This window comes from Myodes glareolus, chromosome 18 (genome assembly GCF_982192425.1).
Source record: "Myodes glareolus chromosome 18, mMyoGla1.1, whole genome shotgun sequence".
Taxonomy (NCBI): Eukaryota; Metazoa; Chordata; class Mammalia; order Rodentia; family Cricetidae; genus Myodes; species Myodes glareolus.
Genome location: NC_142043.1, coordinates 11,750,300 through 11,769,617, shown reverse-complemented (window position 1 = coordinate 11,769,617; position 19,318 = coordinate 11,750,300). Strand labels below are relative to the sequence as shown.

Genomic DNA, 19,318 nt, shown 5'->3' with positions numbered 1-19,318 from the left:
CGAACTCTGAACTGGAAAGAAGTCATCCCTTATCTCATTGGCCATTCTTTTCCTCTCCCCATAGGATCAGCATTCTGTGTGTTCTGTTTTGCTTCATTCTACAAGTGAGCAGAGTGGAGAGGCCTTTTCAGCTCAAATAGTTAGCCCCATTGCACCTATCAGTGTTCACTAGGAGCAGGGATGAGGACTCAGGTGAATGCAGTCCACACACTTCCCTTGTAAGCCTAGGTTCTTGGAGCATCGAGGGCCACGTAAGCTAAACCTTGGCCTTTCCTATTTCTGTGTTCAGACTATCAGATTTTAGAGTCCATGCTAACCAGACACCACCACTGAGCTCTATTCCCAGCCTTTCCCATATTAAGTAGGGTCTAAGACTAAAATCTACTGCAGAAGTAGGAACTCTATTTTGAATACTAATCCTGGCAAAGCAAACGATACATGTGGTCCAAAGCCTTATGCAGCATTGTGCCACCGGAGTTTTATTTTTTGAGATAAGTTTCCAGTCCAGGCTGGCATCAAACTATGTAATTGAGGATGACCTTGAACTTTTGATCCTTCTACCTCTCAGTTGCTGGAGTTACAGACAGGCTCCTACCTGCTTTTATCAATGCTAAGGCTCAAACCTAGGTCTTCTGAATTTTAGGCACCAGCTGAGCTGTATCCCCCAGTCCTATATCTAGTACTTTTAGACAAGCTCTTGGCTCTGTGACCTTAACTCACAGTAGTCCTTCTACCTACCTAGCCTTCTCCTTCAGCTAGGGTTACAGGTATAGGCCACCATATCTGATTTCTTTTTTTTTTTTTTTAAATACCATTGGTAGCTGGGCATGGTGGTGCACACCTTTAATCCCAGCACTCAGGAGGCCGAAGCAGGTGGATCTCTGTGAGTTCACGGCCAGCCTGATCTACAAAATGAGTTCCAGGACAGCCAGCGCCATGTAGAAAAACCCCATCTGGAAAAACAAAAATGCCATTGGCTTAACATACTACTAAGAAGCCTGTGGGTAAACTGTGAGCAGTGAGGAAGGCAAGGTCGCCTTGCAGCACAATGGTGCTTTCCCAGCACTGATGAAGGCCTGCTGTCTGCTCTCCTACAGACCATGTGCAATAGGGCAGGGCTGCCCAGGACAAGGTATACTGCTAGCTTTGCCTTCCATTGGTCCACTAGCCACCCTCCACCTGACCTCCGGCTTATCTCTAGAGATCAAGTGACACCTAAGTTTCTGCTACAGTGCTTCTCTTTTGAGACAAGGTCCTCCTGCCTCCCCCTCCAGAATCCTAGGATTACACATGGTCACATCTAGATTTATTCTTCTCTTTTTAAATGTCATGCTCAGCAAGTACTCTACCACTAGCTTGCATCCCTTCGTGTAGCCCAGGTTGCCCCAGACTTGCTATCTAGCCAGAGATGATTTTAACTCCAGATTGGTTCTCCTTCCTGTACCCTTTTAAGTGCTGGGATTCCAAGCACGTACAAAACACCTCACCACACCTTATTTTTCTCTACAACTACTCCTTGCAGTCATCCCAACTGCAACCAAAAGGAGATGACAGTTGCACAGGTACATTTGTGTACACATACGATTTCAGCACACAGAAAACTGAAGTAGGATCAGAGTTGTGAAGACCATTTAGCCTAGCCTACCCACCCCAATGTCAAAATTACCAGTAGGGCACCTTGTTACAATAACAGAACATTTAGAGGAATAAAAGTGTGCAAGGCAGGTCCTCAAAGAGTACATTTTTATTGTCCTAGTGTGGGCAATCATGTATAATTTTATTACATACATTAACCAATAGTCAAGAACACACTATGTGTAAGGCACTGCAAGAATTATTGCCTTTAAGAAGCCACTGATCCAGCTAGGGAAAAGCCACAATAAATTCAAGGGAAAGGTCAATTCCTGCTAAACACAGTTAGCTTTAAACCTTCCCCTTGAAGTAAAATACAAAGGCACAATTTATAAATATGGAAAATGAAGGTGGTTTGTATTTAGTATGGAAAGAGAGGTGTATGCCATCTTCCTACTCATTTAACCTACTACCTGGTTTTGCATATAATTCAAGGTCATATCAGAAAAACCTAACACCTGGGTGGCTAAGGAAGACTACACGTCTCATTACTTTAGCCTTTGGGCTAACATACAGCTTTTTGTTTTATTCCCACTGCAGCACTGGGAATTGAACACAGACAGGACGTTGCACATGCTATCCTAGGTCAGTGTTCCACCACTGAGTTATATCCCCAAACCCAATTTTTTTCCCCCATTCTGTTCCAATTTCAAGTTAGGGCTTTTTTTTGGGGGGGGGGGAGGGTCTTTTGGTTTTTGTGAGACAGGGTTTTGCTGTGTAGCCTTGGCTGTCCTGGAACTCTTATAGACCAGTCTAGCCTTGAACTCACAAGAGATCTGCCTGCCTCTGCCTCCTCAGTGCTGGGATTAAAGGCGTGCACCATCACCGCCTGGCATGGGGGGGGTTATTAGGAGTTACACCCCTAAATATATCACGTATGGTCTTTAGTTTTATGGATGAGTGAGAAAACTCAATGTTGAAGGAGTTTGCCAAGGCTTACACCTTTTACGACACTGTCTCCCTAAAAGATATTAAAAACATTAAAAACATTTTGATCAGAAACAGGATCAGGATCCCACTGGAATAGAGGAACCTAATTTTGTATTAACAATTTCATAGATTCCCTTGAGAAATCAACATGATCCCATCGCTCAGTTACAAATAACTATTGTAAAGTTCTACAAGCCGGAGGGCAGCATTAATGTGTCAATGGCTTAAAAAATGATTCCAGTGTCTGCATGCCGTGGAGCCTAAGCCGTTTATTACTGGAAGCCAAAGGACTCTTGGGATTTCTTTTGCCCTGAGGAGACATTGAAGGAACAGTGTGGGGTTTTGAAGTACAAGGCTGCAGAAAAGACTTCTGCAACTCCAATGCAAAATGGTAGTCTATGTGTTCTGGCATGTCCCACACTGGAACCAGGGAGTCACACTTCTCACAGAGCATTTGGTCCTCAGTTGCACTGTGGGTCACCTCCTCAGAGTTGTAAACTGAAGAATTAAGCATGTTTGAACTGTTCCCAGCCACATCCTTTTCTGTAGAAATTGCTTTAGAAGATAGTGGCTTCAACACTCTTTCATAAAGAGGACCACCATTTGCACACTCTGTGGGAAAATAGCTCGATATCGCTTCCGAGTCCTTCTGTGGAAAGTGAGGAGCTGAAGGATTATTAAGCTGTGTTTGCTGTGATAACAGCCTCTTCTGCTTGAAGAAGGGCTCGATTCCTACAGTCCGGCTGCTTTGGAACGGTAGTGCGGGCTTGACTGGTGACTTGTCTGTGGACGTGTTGGGAGGAACAAGGGAAGTCTCTTTCACTCTCTGCGTTTTGGCAGCCTTTTGAAAAAAAGACTCCAGAGAGGTGGCTGGCTTTCTAGATGTGGGCAAAGCTGGACCAGTTCCCTGGCTCTTAGTTTCAGAGCTGGCAGTTGGCACCTTTGACTGACAACTTGATTCACTGCTCAAGAAGATGGTGATGTCTGTGTGAGCTGAAGGGGCAGAGGTAGAGAACTTGGTGGCACAGAGGAAGAGCATCGTCAGAGGAGGGGACCTGTGTACAAAGTGATGGAACAAGGACATTACCAAGTCACTGTTTTAAGAGCCTAGATATTATTAATGAATGATAAGTTCTGGTTCTACATGAAAGGAAATTCTTATCCCCCCCCCCTTTTCAAGACAAGGTTTCTCTGTAACTTTGGAGCCTGTCCAAACTCGCTATGAAGATGAGGCTAAGATGAGGCTGGCCTCGAACTCAGAGATCCACCTGTTTCTGCCTCCTGAGTGCTGGGATAAAGGCATGCACCACCACCTTGCTCTTTTTTAAAAAAATATTTATTTATTTACTTATTTATTTATTTGTTTGTTTGTTTATTATGTATACAATATCCTCTCTGTGTGTATGCCTAAAGGCCAGAAGAGGGCACCAGACTTCATTACAGATGGTTGTGAGCCACCATGTGGTTGCTGGGAATTGAACTCAGGACCTTTGGAAGAGCAGGCAATGCTCTTAACCACTGAGCCATCTCTCCAGCCCTTTTTTTTTTTTTTTTTTTTTTTTTGAGACAGAGTTTCTCTGTGTAGCTCTGGCTGGCTGTCCTAGAACTCAGTCTTTAGACCAGGCTGGCATTGAACTCAGAGATCAGTCAGACTTTGCCTCCTAAGTGCTGAGATTAAAGTGTTGTGTGCCACCACACCTGGCTTGGGGCTACACAAATTTTATTCAAGACAACAACAGGAGAAATAAGCAAATCATAGCTCAGGGTCAGCCCCAGTTGGCTCAGGGGGTGGCACCTGCCACCAAACTGGATGGCCTGAGTTTGGTTTGTGGGACCAATTCAGAGATTTCACAAGTAGTATACGAATTACAACACATACACACAAGATAAGCGGAAAAAATTTCTAATCCTAATCCACAACTCTAGAATTTATCAAGATGAAAATTCCCTATCAAGCTTTTGGTTTGCAGTCTCAGTCTGTTCTGCAGTGAGTTCCAGGACATTCAGAGTGGTTACACAGAGAACTCGAAAAATACAACCAAAGGGAAACATTTCAAGAAATTTGTCTATTTATTGTATTATGTTTTACATATTTATTTACTCATTATGCTTTCATAAAGTTCTTATGAAAAATCTGAAGGTGTAGCTTAGTAGTAGAGCACTTTCCTCACATGTTCAAGGACCTAGGTTTAATCTTCAGTATCCAGACTATTGCCAGGCAGGGGTGGCCACGCTTTTAATCCCAGCACTTCAGGTATGTGACAGTCCTGGCCTGTAACCTCAGTACTTGGGAGATGGCAGCACAGTGTAAAATCCAGTGTGTGCTGGCACATGCCTTTAACCCCAGCACTTGGGGAGGGAACAGAGGCAGGTGGAGTTTGAGGCCATCCTGGTCTACAAAGCGAGTTCTAGGAAAGTCAGGGCTGCCGCAGCAAAACCCTGTCTCTAAAACCAAAACAAACAAACAAAAAGATGTACAATAGTCATCTCTGGCTACTTGCCTGGAACACAGAAGTCCCTATCTTAAAAAAAAATTCCTAATAATCTCAGGATTAAAAAGCTTAACACTGCTATAGGCAGTCACTTCCCTGAAGGCAGCGTGCTGGTCCTGCTTCAAGTTGTCCTCTAGCTACCACTATGCCTTGGGTCTCAGAATGTATCAAACGTAGGAAACCAAACCAAAACCCTGTGAGCGATCTTACTTTCTTCTCACCTTCCTTAGCCCGCGATCACCCCCTCTATGAGGTGTGACTAGTTGAGTCACAAGCTACTTCAGACGAAAGGTCAAGGGCTTGTTTTTTTGAGACAGGGTTTCTCTGTAGTTTTGGAGCTTGCCCTGGAAGAACTAGCTCTTGTAGATCAGGCTGGCCTTAAACTCACAGAGATCCGCCTGCCTCTGCCTTCTGAGTGCTGGGATTAAGGCATGTGCCGCCACTGCCCAGCCACCAAACACACACATACAACAAAACAAAACAAAAAACAAAACCAACAACAAAACAAAAAAAGGAGCCTCACCACTCAGTTTGGATTCCTGAAGTATTACAGTTCCTGATGGCAGCAAATGCATCCTGGCTCATCTTATGAGCATCATAGCGAGTGAGGGCACAGCAACGGCGCAGGCTGCTCAGACGTTTGTCTCCTTGAAAACGAATACTGACAACCAACTGAGTGGCCACCCTGTCATTCTGTGGAAAGTAAAGGATTGAGACCAGAAATCGTTACTAAGATCATCTGTAGGGTAATAGAATAACTTGGAAATTCAATTTAAAAGCCAAGAATAGGGCTGAGCATGGTGTACTCCTTTAATTCCAGCACTGGGAAGCAGAGGTAGATGGATCTCTGTGAGTTCAAATTCATCTTGGTCCACATAGCAAGTTCCAGGTAACCCAGTACTTACTGCATAGTAAGACCCTTAAAAAAAAATTTTTTTTTTAGTAAACAAAAAAATGAAGCTATTCTAGTACCTATTTATATAAAATACAAATGTATACTAAACACCTACTAAGGATATATTTTCAGTACTATAAAGGATACAAAAAATACAGAACATAGACTATTGTAAAATTTCTGAATAAAAATCTGACTACAGGATTTCACAAAAAAAAGTTTGTGCTATTTCTAGACATAAGAAGTATATATGAGGGCTGGAGGGATGGCACAGCGGTTAAGAGCACTGACTGCTCTTTCAGAGGATCTGGGTTGCGTTCCCAGCACCCATATGGCAGCTCACAGCTGTAACTCCAATTCCAGGGGGCTCTGAAACCCTCGCACCAATGTACATAAAAGTAAAATTAAATAAATTATATAAAAAAGAAGCATGTGTGAGATCTTGGATTTGATCCCCAGCACTGACACAAGAAAAAAAGAAAAAAGGAAACAATGTAGAATACCTCTAGAGATAGCAAGCATCAACTCTTCAGTCAAGTGAGAGCATCTGGGTACTACACTCAGCAAACAGACTAGCAAGGATACCCAGAAACTCCATGGGTCAAGAGCACAACCTGGGGGTGGTTTATAAAACATATTTATAGAGGTTTGCATCTTGAAAGAATAGATTACAAAGGATAATTTGAGTTCTGTAATTACAACTGGATGTAATGTATGCCTAGAGATGCAAGAGAAAACTAAAGCTTAGAACCTCATGATCATTTTTTTTTATAGGTGTGTGTGTGTGCTGTGTAGGGTATATATGCCCATGCATGTACTCATGTGGCTGCCAGAGGAGGACATGACGTGTCTTCCTGCAGTGCTCTCAGCGTTACTCCCTGATGGCAGGGTCTCTCACAGAACTGCAGCTTGCTTTTTCCTTTCTAGGCTGGCAGCTTCCAAGCCTCCGTGATCCTTTGGTCTCTACCACTCACACACTAGGGTTATAAGGGCAAAGCCTAACATTTGTCTAAGGAGATGCATAAACGGTCAATACACCACATGAAAATAGGTGGGTGTGATGGTGGACACCTTTAACCCAGCACTCCAGAGGAAGAGGCAGGCAGATCTCTGTGAGTCAAGGTCAGCCTGGTCTACAGAGTGAGTTCCAATACAGCCAGGACTACACAAAGAAACCCTGTCTCAGAAACAAAACCAAACAACCAAAAAAACCCACATGAAAATAGGTTTAGCTATCAGATTAAGCACCATACAAACTAAAACTGGGACAATACAGAGAAGATCAGCATAGCATTGAACATGGGAAAATTTGTGCTTCATTAAAAAAGGAAAAAAGTAAACAAAAATCACAGTGAGCTCAAGAGATGCTTCAGTGGTTAAGAGTGAATGAATATAAATCAAGGAGGGCACACGACTTTAATCCCAGCACTCGGGAGGCAGACAAGTGGATCTCTGTGAGTTCGAAGCCAGCCTGGTCTACAGAGTGAGTTCCAGCACAGCCAAAGATACACAGAGAAACCCTGTCTCGAAACATCCCCTACCCCACCCCCCAAAAAAGAGCGAATATAAATCTAGCCTAGGACCAGAGTTCAGTTCCTAGCATCCTCATCAGGCGGTGCACAACTGCCTGTAACTTCAGCTCCAAGGGATCCAATCTTCTGGCCTCTGCAGATACTTGCACTCACATATATGCACATGTTTGAATTCCCTAAATGACTGTTTATAAATGTTTCTTTACATTTAAAGGGGGCTATGCTGTAGAGATGGATACATTGCATTGGTATGGATCTTGGTTTATTGATACAAATTTAAAGTCAATTTTGTTATATTGTGTATGTGCATTTCTGCTCTTGATTAAAGTATTGTGTTTGTACAGCTCATTTAAAAATACAATGTATAATTAAAAATATGTTAATAGACAATCAGGTTTTCTAGATATTGAGATAGATTTCAGTTAGATAGGGATTCTTCAAATCTTTCAAAAACTAACAAAATATGACATTTAAGTGTTTTAAAAACTTAAGAATTTTCATGACAATGAGACATATATGCCCTCGCAATACCAATAATTTCAAGAGAAAGATGGGTACCAAAGAGGCTCCTAATGGAGTCCGCTCTTGCCTGGACTGCTAAATGTTATGCTGTATAACTGGACATGCAGGACCCACAGAGAAATGACTGCTGAACTTGTCTAAAGGTCAGACAGTCCTTCAGGGTTCCTGCTTCATGAAAGAGTCTGCCAGACATTTTATAGGATACAGAAAAAAGTGACTGACAAACTGCCAATATAGGTGAAACTGTCTGTAAAATTTCCTGCTTCATGGAAAAGTCTGCTGGATACTATGGGCCTGTAGGTTGAAGATGGGTATCTACAACGTTACCTAAAAACTGTGGGTGACTGTCCAACGGTGAGATGGCTCTGTCAATTCTTGAGTTTTGGAAGTTGCTTACAATACACTTTCTGTTTACTTAGGTAATAGAATATCCTTCCGGAGTCTTTATTTGAGTTAAAATATAGATATAGTTTTCCTTAGTTATGATAAAAAATAAATATAAATATTGTAACTATTTTTTTTTTTTTTTTGGTTTTTCGAGACAGGGTTTCTCTGTAGTTTTGGAGTCTGTTCTAGAACTAGCTTGTAGACCAGGTGGTCTCGAACTCACAAGGATCTGCCTGCCTCTGCCTCCTGAGTGCTGGGATTAAAGGCATGCTCCACCACCATCTGGCTTGTAACTATAATTCTTAATTAATACCTGTTTTATTATGTTAAAGTTAAAACCTTCCTTTTTATTTAAACAGAAAAGGGGGGTGATGTGGGATTCCCCTCTGTATACTAAGAGTACCATTGGTTAATAAAGAAACTGTCTTGAGCCTGTGATAGGGCAGAGTAGAGCTAGGCAGGGAAAACTAAACTGAATGCTGGCAGAAACAAGGTAGAGTCAGGAGACACTGCGGGAACAGGTGGAACCTTGCCCATAAACCACAGCCACATGGTGATACACAGATTAGTAGAAATGCGTTAAATTAAGATGTAAGAGTTAGCCAATAAGAAACTAGAGCTGATAGGCCAAGCAGTAATTTAATTAATATAGTTTCTGTGTGGTTATTTCAGGGCTGAGCAGCCATGAACAAACAAGTGGCCTCCCATAACATGTTTGTTGCTCCTCCTTACATTGCTAGCAGGAATTGTGAAATAATAAGCCACTACAGAAAGCAGTCACCAAATTTCTCAAAATGCTAAACATAATTACCATGTGACCCAGTAATTGTGCTCCTAGGATAAAAATGTGCAACATTCATAACAGCATTACTGATAAACCCAAAGTAGAAATAACCCCAATAGCTATTTACTGATAACTCTTACCCAGTCCTAAAAAAAGTAATCACTGACACATGCTGTCATATGGGTCAACTAAGTGAAAGACTCTTCAAGACTGCTGAAACAGCCATGGACAGCATGATTTCAGTTATATGAAATGTCCAGGACTTTCTCCTTTCCTTCTTTCTTTCTTTTTTTTTTTTTTTTTGAAGGAATGGTTACAGATCTTCAACTTTAGCCTCTCATACTAGGATGGGATGAAAGGTTTGCACCACTGTTGTGGGTTCAAAAATCATACTACATGGATGCCAAAGACTTCAGATGAGGGAAGAAATGGGGAGTGACTGCTAATGGGTACAGAGTTTCTCTGGGGAGTAAATAAGAATATTAAGCTGACTGGAAAGCTGGGTGTGGTGGCATGCAACTGTAGTCCTAGTACTCAGGAAGCAGAGCCATGCCAGTTCAAAGACAGCCTAGTCTATATAATGTTACATTCAGGCCAACCAGGTATACACAGGGAGAGTCTGTCTAAAAAAAACCAACCAAACCAAAAAAACCGATTGGAGTTATACAACTCTGGAAGGTGCTAAAACTATTGAATTGTACACTTAGATGGATATACTTTATGTATATGAAACATATATAATCGGGGCAGGGAGTAGACCTAGCACTTGGGAAGTAGAAGAGGTGGATCACTCTGCACAGCCAAGGCTACACAGTGAGACCCCATCTCAAAACAAAACACACATCCTTAAAAAGACAGGAGAAACTCTCAGAGGTCTAATGCCTTTTTTGTCAGTATGACCTTAACCCCTGGTATTTGTGGGGTGCTAGGGGTCAAACTCAGAACTTTAAGCATGCTAAGCAAGCACTCTACCAACTAAGGTGTGCCCTCAGCCCAGCCCCAGGATGTTCCGTTTTATGGGCCTGTGTTAAAAGAAAGAATTCTCAGCCAAGCTTGGTAACTCATAACTATAATCCTAGAAATTGAGAGCCTTAAGGTAGGAGGACTAGCCAGTTTAAGGCTAAGCCTGGACTACCATATAAATATATTTATATTGGTTTTTCAAGACAGGGTTTCTCTGTGTAGTCCTGGCTGTCCTGAAAACTCACTCTGTAGACCAGGCTGGCCTCAAACTCAGAGATCCACCTGCCTCTGCCTCCCTACCTGGACTACTATTTTAACAAACTATTTTTTGGAAATGGTCTCTCTGTGTAGCCTTGGATTCCTGGAACTCTCTCTGTAGACCAGGCTGGCCTCCAACATAGAGATCCACCTGCCTCTGCCTTCCTAGTGCTGGGATTAAAGGTGTGCACTACCATGTTGGCCAAACAAACTTTCTTAAAATTTCCGAGGCTGATGCTATTTTCTTGTTCCTTCTCCACAGGATAAGGAGCATGTGGCATTTAAATCCCAAAGACTAATAGAAAAGAAAATCTTACATCATTTTGGTCTTTGGTTAGTCTCTCCTCAAGTTCCAAGGCTAACTGCAAGAGCCACCACTGTACCTAAAAAACAAACAACAAAAAAACTACAATTAATCTTTCATTTAAGTAGACATATAGAAGCAGACAGTGGATTTGTCCACTCTTGGATCCCTATAACTAGATCAGGAAGATCTCAGCACTCTGTCATCCTCTAGTTGAAGATTTTCAGTCAGGTCCAAACTCTAGAGGTTGAGGCAGAAGGGTTATATAGCAAAAACTTATCTCAACAACAAGAAAAGAGAATGGTTTTAAATTACGGGGAAAGGGAAATGACACAGTAGGTAAGAACACATGCTGTGCAAGAATGAAGACAAGAATATGAATTCCCAGCACCCACAACACAAAGTTGGGCATAGCTGCATATGGACCTATTATAATAGACCTAGTGGACAATAGGGTCACCAGGATTTGCTGGCTGCCAGCATAGTTTCAGGTTCAACAAGAGAATAAGGCAGGGTGCTAGAACAGGACATCTGAGAGCTTCCTCTGCTGTCTACATATGCGTGTAAAAGTACACACACCAACACACACGTGCAACACATAATTTGCTTAATTGCTATTACAACCCAGATTGGTCTCCAACTCTTAGTGTACTGATTCAGCTTCCTGTGTGCTGGGATTACAGGTGTGTCCTAATAGGCTCAGGCTCCAAGTCTTTCACCTCACTTTTCCTGCTGGTGCTATCGGGTAAATTCTACCATGGGCCGATTCCAAGGAAGAACTCAAACTGAGTGAAGCATAATATTTTAGGTTTTTGAAGTTCCTACCTACAGAAAAAGACAAGAAACTCCACTGGCCATTTCAGCTAGTCCTATTTTATACCTTTTTAGGTTGAAGAGGGGAAAAAAATGACAAACTAGTTATTTCAACATAAAAAAAAGCAATTCCTATTCCATTTGGTAAAATAAATTTCATCAAAATTTATAAAATAATTTTCTTATCCTGTAATAAAGGTAATCATCTAACCCAGTAAACTTTGCACAGCTACCAAGATCCATTATCTCCTTAAAGAGAGGCAGTACTCTGTTGAGAAGGTTTGCTTACCTGCTCCCGAGTAGCCAAAGCTGTTTTCCCTGGGAAGTTCTTGCTACAGCCAATAGTTTTAGGTAATTGCCTGGGTTTAACTGGATCATGTTCAATCCCTCGGCACATGGCATACAGCCAAGATCTATAAAACCAACAAACAACATTAAGATGAAAGCATGATCATTCTCCTTGTTTTTTGTTTGCTTCCTAGAGAGGATCTCACAGTGGTCAACTGACCTTAAATTGTGATCCTCCTGGGGTTACAGGTGAGAGCCACCATGCCTAGTTTTTTACCTATTTATAAACAGCATTTAGCTATGCAGCTCAGGCTGGCTGCCAGCTCATGATCCTCCTGCCCCAGCACCCTTGTTAAAACAAAAAACCTGTTAGCCTTTTATATTCTTCATGACAAATGACTGAGGCTAGGGAATATAGCTCAATGGTACACCACATGTCTAACATGTACAATGCCCTGGGTTCAATCCCCAGCACTACAAGCAAAGAAAATTAATAGCAAGGTGTGTTCTGGTACGTGTAAGGTGGAGGTAAAGGATCAAGGAGCTCAAGGCCTGTGTTACTTGAGACCCTGTCTGCTGTGGGACAATGGTCTATACCCTGTCATTTGTGTTTTAATAAAACACTGATTGGCCAGTAGCCAGGCAGGAAGTATAGGCACGGTAACGAGAATAGAAGAATTCTGGGAAGAGGAAAGGTTTAGTCTGCAGTTGTCACCCAGACAGAGAGGTAGATGAGAATGCCTCATTAATGTAAGGTACCAAGCCATATAGCTAACACAGACAAGAATAATGGGCTAATATAAGATGTAAGAATTAATTAAGAAGCCTGAGATAATAGGTCAACCAGTTTATGATTAATGTAGACCTCTGTGTGTTTCTTCGAAACTGAATGGCTATGGGACCAGGCAGGACAGAAACCTCAGTCAACAGAATGGTGCCAACATGGACAACTGCATCCACATAAAACCTGAGAGGTTTTGGGAAGTAATTCTATATATAAAACAACAGAGTTAAGCATGGCTTCTTTTTAGCAGCATTTTCTCAGGTAGGCTCTGTTTGCTAGAGGCAAGTGCATCTCATTTAAAAGAGGCTTCCTGACTCAGCTTTAGCTACAAAAACCTTGCAGCTCTTTTAAATGGTCCCACCACCAAACACTTAAATGGTGTTGATGAATAGCTGACAGCATGTTTCTTGGTGGTATCAGGGACCCTGAAACTCCATAGAGTTGTGGCAGTAAACATGGCTCCCACCAGTACCTCTGCTACGAAGCTAGACTCTCAGAAAGCTAAGGAATGTGGTAGACCCAGCTGCCAAAGCCACGGCTTTAATCCTATCCATTATCACTTAGAAAATTAAAGACTCATGTGGTCAGAAAAAGAGAGATATACAGTAATTATAGGCAGATTCAGACAAAAAAAAAAAAAACCCCAACCCTCTAAACAGTTTAGAGTGTGTTAAAAAATATATGTAGGCTTGGGAGAGAAAAAAAAAATAAAGTCCTTAAAAAAGAAAGAGAGTAGTTGGGTGTGGTGGCACACACCTTTAATCCCAACACTTGGGAGCAGAGGCAGGCAGAGCTCTGTGAATTCAAGGACAGCCTGGTCCACAGAGTAAGTTCCAGGACAGCCAAAGATACACAGATAAATCATGTCTCAAAAAGCCAAGAAGTAAAAATAAAATAGAGTTTAAAATAAAGCCACGTAAAGGTGAAAAATACACAGAAAATCTGGATATTGTTGTGTTGTCTTTGAATTGTATGACTGCTGAGGAAGGAGCAACAGCTGCTAAAAGACATTTGATTATAAATGCTGCTGGATTAATCCAACATATGTATTTTGAAAATGCCTTGACTTCAAAATTTAAATCAAAAGGTAAGTTCCTATGAAGAAGAGATTTTCCTTTTGTTTCCACAGGAAATGAGAAGCTGTGGATTCATTCTGGGCTAAGAAAAATCAGGTCTGATCAAGGAAGATCCCCTGAAGAATCTCCAATAGGAGCAGATAGTCCAGATGAGCCAACATTTCAGAGAACCTCTGTTGGAGTTTCCTCTGAGTTCTGCATCCAGAACAGTTTCAAGACTGCTGAGATGATCAAGCCTCACAGAATACTCCAGTCAGGACTTGATCATAATTCTAAATCTTCTTTAGGTCCCCATAAGATTATCAGCACCCTCAATCAGCAGGAAGTAGCCTGGAATACTGCCCACATTCTCAAAAAATGGACTATGGATGTTTGCCTTTGTTTAGAATGTTGTTTACAAGTTATGGATAATGGTTAGGAGAACAGCTAACCAAAGGAGATTTGATTCAGAGTTCTAGTTTTGAAAAAAAAAAAAAAAAGTGTGTGTGTGTGGGGGGAGTGCTGTGGGACAATGACTTGTAACCTGTCACTTGTATTTTAATAAAACGCTGATTGGCCAGTAGCCAGGCAGGAAGTATAGGTGGGATGAACTGGCAGGAAGTAGAGGCAGGGCGATGAGGAGAATTCTGTGTGCTTCTTTGGGACTGAACAGCTATGGGCTAGGTGGAATAGAAACCTCAGTCAACACCTGTCTCAAAAAAGGAAAGAAAGAACCAACGAAAGAAAATTATCTCTAAAATAAAACATACCTAAGTTCTGACAGAGCTCTTACCCTTCTTAAATAGTTCTAATGTAAGACACTCGTAAGGGGAGAACTAATCCTACTTTCTAAATCAAGTCACTATCTGTGTTCTCTGCAAAGTACCAACAAATAAGCCATCAATTTATCTTTTTGTGTTTACTAGGGCTGAAACACAAGGATTTGAGTATAACATCAGCAAAATAGCAAACATAAATGATATATTAGGACTAGCCTGGCTGTGCAGATCTTGAATTCATGTTTCTTGAGCATCTGAGGCAGAAGAATTACATGTTCAAAACCTGCCTGGACAACTTGGTAAGACTTGTATTAAAAGTACAGGAAAAAAAACTGTTAACCTAGCTTCATAGTAGGATGTTTGTCTAGCATGTGTAAGGCCCTGGACTAGATTCCCATACTGCAAAAACAAACATGTCAAGAGTACATATCCAGGCTTCAAATGAACGACTCCTATCAACTACCCAGGAATATGACAAAGCTATTTTAGAGGGATTGGCCATAGAGACCTAATTATTTTACTTTTAGAATGTTTTCAGTGCTGAGGATAGAACCAGAAGCCTTGTAGCATGTTAGGAAAGTGTCCGCCAATGAATCATATCTCAAGCCTTTCTTTTTTGATCTCAGACTTGTGCTTCTGCTTCCCAAGCACTAAGATAACAGCCTACTATGTCTGGTGGAATCTAATATTCTGTATTTCTTTATTTTATATTTTCAAGACAGGGTTTCTCTGTAGCTTTGGAGCCTGTCCTGGAACTAGCTCTTGTAGATCAGACTGGCCTCAAACTCACAGAAATCCACCTGCTTCTGCCTCCCGAGTACTGGATTAAAGGTGTGTGCCACCACCGCCTGGCTTTGGAATCTAATATTCTAAGGGACCAAACCATGAAATGACCTCATGGAACACAGGCTGGGTATCCTGGTGCATGTCTGTTATCTAAAAATTTGGAAGGTAGAGAGTCAAGAGGATCAGCACTTCAAGGCTCTCTTTGGTTACATACCTAGCTTAAGTCTGGCTTGGGCTATTGGACCCTGTCTATTAAAAGCTTTTATCTATATCGGATTTAACATCTCTGTAAAGGTTATGTGTGAAAAATAATATAAACAGGGGTTGAAGAGATGGATGGTTTTTCAGAGGATCCAAGTTTAATTCCCAGTACCTACATGGCAGCTCAAGACTTTCTGTGACTCCAGTTCCATGGGTTCCAACACCCTCACACAGACACACACGCAGCCAAGACACCAATGCACATAAAGTAAAAATAAAATCAAAAAAAAAGAAAAAGAAAAATAATACAAACCACTTACAGACAAGTGTGGTGGCATGCGCCTTTAATCTCAGCATTTGAGAGGCAGAGGCAGGATAATAATAATAATAATAATAATAATAATAATAATAATAATAATAATAATAATATATTATAAACCACTTACTTACCCGTTCTTCTCTCCAAAATGGTTCTGTAGCTGGGCTTCAGTGAATTGGGTCAGTTCACCCATGTATTCCACTCCAAGGATTTCAATGACAGAAGCACCGAGTTTTCCTCCAAGACTGCGGCTAAACAATGAAGAGAAGGAATTTTTAGGTCACATTTAAATATACAGTTAACCAAAACCAAGACATTCTGGTGCTACAAGCAGCTCTCCCAAAGATTAAGAGAAGATCAGAGAATGTTTTCGTTCGGCAGACTCTTACTGTACAGCACAAAGCCGAGGGCTAGAGAGCTCAGCAAGTAAAGTGCTGATGGTTAGAGTCTGACCCCTGGAGTCCTCAGAAAGAAAAGACCCATCTCAATGAGTGCACCTGCCCTCCCATACACATGCACACAGAGAACAAATGAAGAAAACTGATGACTCCTCCCAGCTGGGAGCTGGGAAGATTAACAGGAGCAAAAATAAAGATTCATCATTAATTTGTTATCAAGTCAAGTATACATAAAACTTTATTTTTCATGGTCTTGTATATTAAATTTTCAGTTGTGTTAAACCTATTGTCTGTCCTGTTTGGAGATTAAAATTCCAAACCCAGTCAGGCGTAGTGGCACATACCCTCAATCCCAGCACTGGGGAGGCAGAGACAAGCAGATCTCTGCAAATTTAAGGTCAGCCTACTCTACCTATTAAGTTCTAGGACAACCAGAGCTACATAATAAGACCCTGTCTTGAAAAAAATCCAAACCAAACAAGCCTGGCAGAAGTGGTGCATGCCTTTAATTCTAGCATTGGGGATACAGAGGCAAGCAGGGATCTCTGAGTTCCAGGCCAGCCTAGTCTACAGAGTGAGTTTCAGGACAGCTAGAGCTACACAGAGAAACCCTGTCTTGAAAAACAAACAAAGAAAAAACACCCCCCCAAACATTCCAAACCCAAAACAAATCTTTTCCACAGCCTGTAATTTCCAGCTGGCTTTGAAGTGACCTACAACCTGTATTTAGTCTACAACAATATGGACTATTTCATGTCTTCCTAGGTTCACTGAGAATACCTTACACTTTCCTTCTTTCTGCTAAATGTCTCCATGCTGCTTTGTCTTTGGATGGCTCTCTACCACCTCCAGTTCATAAACCTTTCTCAGATCAGTTTTATTTTTATGCCTCATTGGAGAGCAATTTGACAGATCTGAAAACCTTGACTGAGCCAGGTATGGGGGCTTTTATCTGTAATTACAAACATTCAGTGAGCTGAAACAGGGGAATTAAATAATTTTAAGTGAGCCTGGGTGGCATAGTGAATTCAAGGCTAGCTTGGACTATAGAATGAAACTCTGTCTCAATAAGCAAATATAAACTCTCGATTTGATAGTAGAGAAAAGTAAAATTCCACCTGGATATAGAAGCTCGTATCCACAGTCCTAGCATTTAGGAGGCTGAGGCAGAAGGAACACCACCAGAATGAGGTCAGCCTAGACTGTTTAGTAAGACCTTATCTCAACACCCTCCCAAGAGAAGTGAAATTTTTATTTGTTACACATTTAATACACTTGAATAAAAAGTCAGAAGGAAGTTAGGTACAGAGCTAAAACTCAGGTGTGTATGTGTATGTGTGAAATGTGTAGTATATGTGCACATGTGTAAGCTATAGGATGTTAACTGTCCTGTTGTCATTCTCAGAATTATTTCCTTGAGACAGGGTCTTTCACTGTATCTGGAGCTGAGTGGTAGCCAGCGAAGCCCTGGGAATGGCCATCTCCATCCCCTACAGTTTAGGGCTGTAGGGCACTCTCTTCCCTCCACTTCACTGAGGTTACAGGGAGTACACAAGCAATCACATATGGCTTTTTATGAATGTACTAGGGATTCTGAACTCTGCTCCTTATACTTGGGCAACAAGTGCTCTTACCCAGTGAGCTATCTTCCTAGTCCCCCAGTTTTATTTGGGGAGGGTCCAGCTATGCAGCCCTGGGGGACCAGGTATTCACTATGTAGGCCATGAGTTCCTCAGTGATGCTTCTGCCCATCCCTGCCCCTCCAGTGCAGGGATTACAGGCACTTATCACCACATCTAACTTTCAGTTCTTTTGTTGTTGTTGTTTTGAGACAGGGTCTTTTTACATAGTCCTGGCTGTCCTGGAACTTGATATGTAAACCAGGTTGACCTCAACTCAGAGAGTCTCCTGCCTCTGTCTCTTGAATGCTAAGATTAAAGGTGTACACCACTACACCTGGCAGTTTTGCTTTGTCCTTAAATTCAGGATTAGATATATACCACAGATTACCCCAAATTGAAAATTCATTTAGAAAAAAGGCCTAAATGTAGCTTATAAATTTTTCAGTGTTGCCTCTCTGACTGGTACCTATTTTCTCTGAGACTAAGTCATTATGAGGCACAAAAGCCACTACAAGCAGAGATCATTCACATGATAAACTGAATACTTACATTTTACGAATTGGCATCTGGCTGAATAGCTGTGGGACTGACCCATGTGAGACCAGAGTTTGGCGGTTGGGCTTGTTTAGTCCACAGGCGAGTTTTGCCAGGACCTGGAAGCACAGAGAACAATAAGATCATGAATATTATTAGTAAGGTAACTATGTAGAGTTGGTAAATATTAAAGTATGCATACATATACACAGAGGCACAGCTTAATGTCTATCCTAATAATTTCCACATGAAAATCAAAATATAATTAGAAACTCAAAACACCTGAAAATCTGTGATATTTTGTTTGTACTCTAACAAATAAGCTTGCCTGGAGATCAGAGTGCGGAGCTAGCCACTAGTTAACCATAGAGGCCAGGCAGTGGTGACACACACCTTTAATACCATTGCTCAGGAGACAGAAGCAGGCACATCTCTGTGAGTTCAAGGGCACCCTGGGCTACACGAGATTGATCTGGTCTAAAAGACAAACAGAGCTAGGCTCACACTTTTAATCCCAGCACATGGGAAACTCATGCCTTTAATCCCAGCATTAGGGAGGTGGAGACTGGAAATGATAGGGCTGGACAGAGAGGAATATAAGGCGGGTGGACACAGTTGCTTGAGCAATCCATTCAGTCTGAGGATTTGTAGAAATAGGACCTTGGCCCCTTTCAGGTTGAGTTGTCCAGGAAAGAAGTGGTTGTGGCTTGCTCCTTTGTCTTTCAGAATTTACCCCTATATGACTCCGGGATTTTATTATTAAGACCAATAAGAATTTGTACTACATCGCTGTGTTCTACAAAATCCTCTGGGAAAACGTTTTCCCCACTGTTCTCCTGAGAGAAATGAAAAACTGGTCAGAGTGTCAGAGTGACCTAAATGCTATCCACCTGAACCACACTGCTTAGGCTAGGCTAAAAGAATAAACATTTCATGTGTGACAAGGGCCAGGAGCCAATAACAACAGGGAGAGCATTGCTTCAAAGATAGCCAAGAACTGGCCAATTAAAAATATGTCCATAGTATGCTTCATCTACATC

General features: G+C 41.6%; 1 protein-coding gene across 2 annotated transcripts in view; it reads right to left on the bottom strand.

Annotated features, from left to right (window-relative positions):
* Positions 1-1,726: 1,726 nt before the first annotated feature.
* Polh (DNA polymerase eta) overlaps positions 1,727-19,318 on the bottom strand; it is a 38,173-nt gene continuing 20,581 nt past the window's right edge. For both annotated transcript variants that reach the window (XM_048445265.3, XM_048445264.3), the window contains exons 6-11: positions 18,294-18,397; positions 15,856-15,975; positions 11,802-11,925; positions 10,713-10,778; positions 5,578-5,747; positions 1,727-3,617 (exon numbers count right to left, since the gene is read on the bottom strand). In XM_048445265.3, the coding sequence (XP_048301222.3) occupies positions 2,771-3,617; positions 5,578-5,747; positions 10,713-10,778; positions 11,802-11,925; positions 15,856-15,975; positions 18,294-18,397 (1,431 nt within the window). In that variant the 3' untranslated portion in view covers positions 1,727-2,770. The remainder of the gene's footprint in view (positions 3,618-5,577; positions 5,748-10,712; positions 10,779-11,801; positions 11,926-15,855; positions 15,976-18,293; positions 18,398-19,318) is intronic.